Raw genomic sequence first — 8,091 nt, 5'->3', positions numbered from 1 at the left:
GGTATCCCAAAGTAATAAATTGATAGCGTATGCTTCCATTTTTATGTTGAAAGGCATTGTTGATTATTTCTTTTAGACGATTTTTCAATTTCACATAGGAAATGGTAGTACACAGGGTTGAAAAATCAAATGTTTTGATAGAACTAATTTCAGAAAAAGATTGAGATTAAAAATAATCCAGAAGTTCTTTAGAGTTTTTATAATCCACCATTGATTAATACCACTATGCGAGTAAACAGTTTCACAGTATTTCTGAAGACCTTCTTTCACTGTGAACAGAATTTTTGTAAATCTTATGGACAATTCTTTAGTCAAGCATGTAGATGAGCCGGCAATGTACCGTTCTTTGTACAGAATTTTGTGAAGCTTACAAACAAGGTAAGTCTCCGATTTGTTGTGCAATGTAATGTTCATTGAAGACATGAAGGATTTATAAATGCCAAAATCTCATCCTTGCCAAATGATATGTTTTTGTATGTGAATACCTGTGTTTTCATTTATTTGGTTGGTGTATGTATTATTCGTGTATGTATTTTATCATTTATCAGGCTTTTGGGTTTCTTGTTTGGATTATTTAAAATTTGATATGTCGGGTCCTTTGAACTGGAGTAAAAAGGATTTGATATTAAACGCTCTTAACATGGATATTTTAATGATTTCACAGTATAAACCTTAAGCACGGAGATTGAATTTCCGAAAAAAAATATCGCGTTTCATCTACAAAGGACTTATCATTGATTTTCTTATAAAACAAATATAAGTAAACTCATCATAGATACCAGGATTGATATTTTGTACGACAGGTGCACGTTTCGTCTAAAAGAGACTTGAACAAAACAAATGTTGAAAAAAACAAATACGCACGAATTTGAGAACCAAAGGTAAGCTAAGATAATATAATGTTTGTAGTCATGCAATGTTCGCTATGTAGTGTTTTATTTGATTGAGCTTAGTGGATTAATTAAAGATTCATCTTCAAAGTGGTTGACGTTAACTGAAATTACAATTATTTGCCATTTATGACATATGAATAATGGAATTTATCAGTGTCCTCACTTTCTGTTTCACTCTTCTCAAATCTCCACAAAATTGCATAACACGGCTTTGTGACGTCAAATACGTCAATCCGCCAAATTACTTTGTCCGCACATATCACGGACTTCAAAATGATAAAACCGTCGTTGAAACGTTTGACCCAAACTAAATAGTATATCTTTGCTGGTGAAACACAGAAACAGTTTTTTCTATCATGTACAATACACAAATACAATCCGATAAATCAATTTTCTGATTTTTTTCATAATTATTTTCTTAAATATAAATTTGAAGATAATCTGATAGTCGGTAACACTCCACTATCAGTGTTATACAGGCTTTGTCCATTTGGATGACAATCGTGTCATTAAATATTAGGGCAACGTTGGTATATCGCTGTTCAAAAGTCACAAATCGATTAAGAGAAAACGAATCCGGGTTACAAACTAAAACCGAGGGAAACACAATAGCTATAAGCGGAAAACAACGGAAACAGGAATACAGTACAAGCACACAAAAAAATTACTCAGCATAGAGAACTGCATAAATCAATAATAAAATGGTACATTACAACATGTAAACCGTAGAACAACCTCATAGGACGAGTTCAATAAAGTAAATAACAGTTATCAGTTATTTCTATTCATAACTAATATGGTTATCATTATTGAATACAAAACACTTTTACTTAAAAACAAACGTACTAACCATTTGGTTTGAATTAATGTATCATAAATAGGGATACATGGTTAAAAATCGTAGAATGGTTTAGGTAGCAGTAACAGACATTTTTTTTTTAAATTACAAAACGCATATGTTTCCATTCGTTTGATTGGTTTGGGCTATTGATTTTGCCATTTGATAACGGATTTTCCGTTTTGATTTTTCCTCGGTACTTTTGTTAATTTACTTTTTTCCAACTTCTCACTAAAATGTGTTTAGTGGTGTAAAGTATGTTTTCCTTTCATCTATAACAGCACAGAAACACATAAGCAACGACCAGGAGGTAAAGAGTGATGAATTATATAAACTTCGAACAAATAATACACAAATTTAGTTTATCACATTTAATTTTCCACACAGGCTGAGATCAATATCTTTTTCACGTACTATAAGAAGCGTCATATGTATTAAAACAAACGTTGTAACAATTAATTCATTGCATAGAACCACACTTCACTGTACCGCTTGCCACTTTCTGAAGGAAGATTGTATTCTGCGGTAAAGAAAAATGTACCGTAGTATTTGGAAGTGTCGTTAATTGCACTTGCCAATAGGTTCGCCTGTTTGACCCAATCTGCGGTTGAAGTTACCTGTCCCGGAACAGTCCTGAAGATAAAATAAAACAATAAAATATGCATAAATGATGAGGCATTTCTTCCAAACATATTTTCCATTATATTGTAGATTACAGTTGGAGTTGGAGTAGGGTGTAGACCTTTTCGCCAATGTTTAGACCGTCCTTTGTTTTATTGCTTAAACAATTTATACTTCTGTCATTGCTATATAAGTTTCTGAATATTGCAATCTTTTTCTTAGTGATTATGTCTTCTTTAACTGTCCTATTTATGCACTGAAATTTCTCAGGCATTTCAAAAAAACTATTACTTTTTGGCGCACGTGAGCTGTTTACCTTATTTTTTATCATTTCTGCACACAATATTTTTCCGTACATAAGCTCTTATACTCAATTATTTTAACTAGTATTTAAGTCCTTCCTTATGAGTTACCCTTTTAAGTTATTTTATCATCCTACTTCAAACGTCAATTTAGAAGGTTATCATATATCTTACCGAATGTATAAATGCTTCGGTGGAACTACTTTTAACTGTATACTGGTGTCGATTGGTTCTGGAGCTGGTCTTAGAGATGGTTTTATAAAGAAAAACTGAGTGAAATTCTGTACTACATTCAGTCCAACTGTTGGGAACATCATTGTCACGTATGGTACTGCCATCGCTGTAAATAACACAATTATTTTCAAAATAATTAAGGAAATTTGGTATGATTGCCAATGAGACAATTATCCACCAAAGTTTAATTGAAGTGGATTTAAACAATAAGACAACCGTACGGACTTCAACAGAGAAAAAAAAACATACCATATAAGTCGGCTATAAAAAGTCCTGACATAAATATATGAAACAGTTCAACTGAGAAAACTAACGGCCTAATTCCTTCGGAGCATCTGAGATATTTTTTAGTTCTTGGTGGGGTTCTCGTTGCTCAGTCTTTTTTTCCGTCGTGTTTTGTGTTATGTTGTTACTCTGCTTGGGTTTTTTTTTTTCCTTTTTTAACAATGGCGTTGTCGACTTATGAGTTTGAATGTCCGTCTTGTATCGTTCGCCTCTTTTTTATAACTAGACAATTTGACAGAAATATGACAGAAATGAACCAACGACAACTACTAAAACCAGGAATAACAAGCTTCTGACTTTGGACAGGCATATAGATAATGTGGCGGGGTTTAATATTTTTATGATCGCGCAACTAAGACAGTAGTATAACAGTAAAACACAAGAACAAACTATAAAAATCAGATACAAAAGTCTTAATTTCGGTGTCATTGGTCTCTCGCAAAGAGTTGTCTCATTGGCACTCATACCACAACTTCTTTTCTATATCACCTGAGAGTTTTGTCATAGTCTCCTCAATATAGGGTCACTGCTTTGAAAGAAACTACTTAACAAATGGTTTCAAATTTACAGTCTGCCCTGAATCACATCGTATTAAACAACACAAATTGTATTTAATATTTCAAACATATTCCTTTATATGGAATAAGAGTACGAGAATGTGTGCTTTGAGAAACAGAGAAAGCGCTATCAGGATATTGGTTAACACTATTCGATAAAGTGTTGAGACAATTATGAAATATTAATTGATTGAGAGCATGTTCAACTTTCTAACATTTCTTATGTTTATTTTGCTTATGTTTTTTTTTTGCATTTTGAACTCTCGAAATTCTAACACACAAATGGGCAACAAAATGTGTTGTTTCCGTCTTGTTAAATACAGCTGCTAATGAACATGTCAGTGGTGAAGCACCAGTGTTGCATTGTCAGAATTTCCATTCAAAGAGTTTGAAAAATATGTTTTTCAATAGGAAGAAATTTACTATAACCATGGCTATTTTAAAGTTTGTGCAACTTTTTTAATATCTTATATAAGTACTTTCCTGTAGAGGGAGTTGATCTTCGAAAATATCTTAACGTAGTTATACAAAAATTGTTTTTAAATACCTTCTGCATTTAACTGTTTTAAATAACTTTGCAGTTTAGAAAATGTCGTCGTGGTGGCATTTTTGTAACTCCCAGCCGCAGACGTTGAAACCCATGTTGCAGTGGCATAAAACCGTTTCTCGTATCCCTGGAATATAATAGTAAAGATGTTAAAAAAATGAAAAGAGTAGATGTTATATGTTTTTCTGAATGAAGTTTCAATATTGCCTCATCAATGATTTTAATACTTTAAGAATAAACCGTTTCGTTACCATTTACCTTAAATAGGGAAGTAGCAACTAAACGATTAGATCAACAACTAATACAGATGTGACTCAGGGAACTATGGATTTAAAAAGAAAAAAATATAAGTTTCTATTGTTTCACTCTGTTATATTGCGAATGTCTCTCACTTTAAGTCCCATTTTTCAGTGAGTTCATTTTATATAGCCAGTCAATTTGAGCTTCACGATACTACATAAAATACAACGTCTGTTTTAATCTTGAAATTTACCTCGATATTGCCACAGATGGAAGAACTCAAACCATTATCTATTACAGAGATACTTGATTATTGTAAATTTCCCATTTTCCACTTCCCGTTTTTCTGCAGCAACATATTTGTCCCGTTTACATATATATCATACTAAATACTTTGGCATAACCTGTCAACCCGACCGATCTCGATATTTTAACATGTTTAAGAGTTCATACTATTTTCTGCATTTGTCTGTGTCACCTTAATTACTAGAAGTATCTTTTTGTATCATAAACAAATCATCGTAACTTTTAGACATTATTTTTGTTTGCATCACTAGTACATTCAAACAGAAACCTACCTTTCCTTGTTCGTCTAGAGTATACTCAGGGCAGTCATATGTTCCACAGAATCCAGGATTGTGCCACACAGACTCCACAACAATCAGTATCGAAAACAGAAAAACTACAAAAGTCTTCATGACTTCAAATTTTAACCTGTGTGATAAAACAAACAACAAATTTAATGTTATTTTCTTTGGTTTTCTATTGATTGATATTAAAATAGCTATGACATAATATACCTAGAACAGCAGGTTTTAAGTACATTTTGCAACGTTTTTATTGTTACATATCTTAATTTAGTGCTGCCAAAGTTGATCGTTGACACATTTTTACTTCAAGTAAATTTTACACTGACATTTATCAAAATCAAATAACAAATACTTTCAGATTATTCTTATTATATGTTTGTAACGATCTCATGTAATAAATAACTGAACCAATTATATCAAAATTGTCCGTTTATAAACATATCAATTATCAAGAAACTAAGGTTTAAACTAAATCACGAAAAGAGAACTTTAGATGGATTTGTAACTGCTTTGATGTCCTTTTTGGTCATATAGCTCTTGATCTCTTTCGGTTCTTGGCTTATTTGTAAAAAATTTGGCTTTGATCTTTCAGGTTTTCGTAATTGTGAAGATTAATTTGTTTATTTCTAATTAAGTTCTACAATTTTTATTCTTTTTATTTGTTTGCGTATTCATTCGGATAAACGCTCGTTCGGCGTACTTAATATCATGTTTGGTATATTTGATAATTTGTACAACCACTGAATATCTGTCCTTGCTTCTGGGTGTTTCGTACACGAGAACATCACCATCAAAGTAATCAGCACTTCTATGAACTATCATTAATATAAGGTCATTGTAAATTTGCCGTGCTTGACACTTTAAATTTATTCGAAATGATAAAGTTCGTCCAACTCCATGCATAGAATGATTTTAAATTGTTGGTTGTCATTGCTCTTCAGCCTCTTTATTTACTGATCTTTCCAACTGTTTTGATACAGACAAGTATGTGTTGTATAAATGAAACGCACGTCTTTTGAAGTAAATCATAAGCCTGACGTCCTTGATAAGTTTGTTTCATTTTGATTTTAGTGATACAAGTAATCATAACAAACCAAACTACGTTTTTGTTTTATTTCTTATTCTTTGTAAAAGTAATTAATGTAAAATGTATTTAAGATTCTAATAATTAGCACTAATGTTTTGATTGCTTTTCATTCGAAAAAAAATAAAAATAAAATCGAAATAATTATAATATATTAACAATATGTAAGAAAATATAAATATAAAAGCTTATTACCTCTCCCGTCTCCAATTAACAAGTGAGGAACAATTCGACTGAATAAAGAAGTTAAGACCACATTATTAGTCAGACATGACAGGTGAAAACATTATAATTATGATATTTTTGACTCCCTCAAATGGCAAACTAGACATTTACAAATGGAAAAGAATAAATAATATCATAAAATGTACAAGGTTATCGTCATAATTACAACAAACATCAAAATACACATCTTATTAACGATGATACATGCATTATTTTAACATGCCTTGCGGGGAACTTTGAAGGGCTCCTTTAAGTCATTCACATAAAGAAAAAAGTGTTAAATTTTTGGTTTCTACTATAAAAAAAAATTAGAAAAAAAATTGAGACAGCAGGTTCGTCTCAAGTCCTGTTCTCACGCAATCACCAAATCAATGACATTAATAAATCATTGAAAAGTGCGTAGTTGTCAGTACATAAGTTCTTACTAAAGCTAAGAATTATGAAAATTACATAGCATTTATCAATGATACGAAGTCACGTAGATGAATTAATAAATGGATTCAAAGGTTATTGACATTTTTTTCGTATGTTTTTATTTGTGATGCCGTAGATAAACTCGTTTTTGAAGAAATACCTGAAGCAAAAGATAGGGATGTGATTATTTCAGACACACTTTAAAGACGCAAGACGATTTGATGAATTTTCAAATTTCAAACCCCAGTTGTAGAATATTTATTGAAATGTGTATCCTCTGTTAACTTCTGCCTACTCTGGTGATTATTTTGACATATGTATTCCAACACAAGAAGAAAGTAAAAATAAACAAAAATACTGAACTTCGAGGAAAGTCCCTAAGCAAATGGCAAAATGAAAGGCTAAAACACATCAAACGAATGAATAACAACTGTAACATTCCTAATTTAGTACAGGCATTTCCATATATACAAAATGGTGGATTGAACCACGTTTTATAGCTAGTTTAACTTCTCTCTTGAATGTATTGTGTTTATTACATGAAATTAAAGTTTCCAACTAGAATCTTTCGTTCTGAAACATTTCGTTTCTCAGCAAAAACAGCCAAATTAATGAAAATTGATCTTTGAACAATTACCTCATTATAGATACCAGCTGTAACATTCTGTATGTGGATTGTCCGATGCGCGTTTTGTCAATAAAAATACCTTTTATTTACGTTTGAATCAAAAACAGTACAAAGGTCAAATTAAGTTCGAAGTTGAAGAGCATTGAAACCCTTACTGCTGAAAGGTTTTGCCAAATACAGGTAAGGTAATCTTTACAAATGAATGTAAAGGAGAAGGTGTAATTTAAGGCTAAATTAGTCCATAAATCAAAAGAAAATTATCCAATGACATCAGTATAAGTTTTGTCATCACCGATGTTTTATTACTTTAGTTGATATTTAAAGCGCTATTCCGTATTATACGTAGCATCAACAGTATTGTGACAGAATAGACAACTTTATCTTAAAATAAGCTATTTTTAATAGTCCTTAACAGAAAAGTTTCTTTCAACTATTATTCAAATGCGTATAGGAATAATAAAAGTCATATTTCCAGCATAGCTAGGGAATTCTAAAGTCGGTCAACCATTGAAAAGACGGTCATGCGTGTGCTGGATTTTTTTTTTTTTTTTGGTTTTATATATATCGAGTACCACAATCAATTAATATCACAAACTGCTATATCATCTCAATGATTTTTTAATTAAAACTTTA

At 31.4% G+C, this 8,091-nt stretch overlaps 1 protein-coding gene across 1 annotated transcript; it reads right to left on the bottom strand.

Moving 5' to 3' along the window:
• Positions 1-2,087: 2,087 nt before the first annotated feature.
• Positions 2,088-6,500, bottom strand: LOC139524118 (uncharacterized). Its single transcript, XM_071318698.1, has 5 exons — positions 6,387-6,500; positions 5,096-5,231; positions 4,278-4,404; positions 2,829-2,994; positions 2,088-2,364 (listed from the first exon to the last, which is right to left on the bottom strand). Exons 2-5 carry the CDS (start codon positions 5,213-5,215, stop codon positions 2,187-2,189), a joined length of 591 nt encoding a protein of 196 aa, XP_071174799.1. The 5' UTR covers positions 5,216-5,231; positions 6,387-6,500; the 3' UTR covers positions 2,088-2,186.
• Between the last annotated feature and the right edge of the window lie 1,591 nt (positions 6,501-8,091).

Source organism: Mytilus edulis, chromosome 1 (assembly GCF_963676685.1).
Source record: "Mytilus edulis chromosome 1, xbMytEdul2.2, whole genome shotgun sequence".
Taxonomy (NCBI): domain Eukaryota; kingdom Metazoa; phylum Mollusca; class Bivalvia; order Mytilida; family Mytilidae; genus Mytilus; species Mytilus edulis.
Note: the sequence above shows the minus strand (reverse complement) of the source record. Positions and strands in the feature narration are given on the sequence as shown.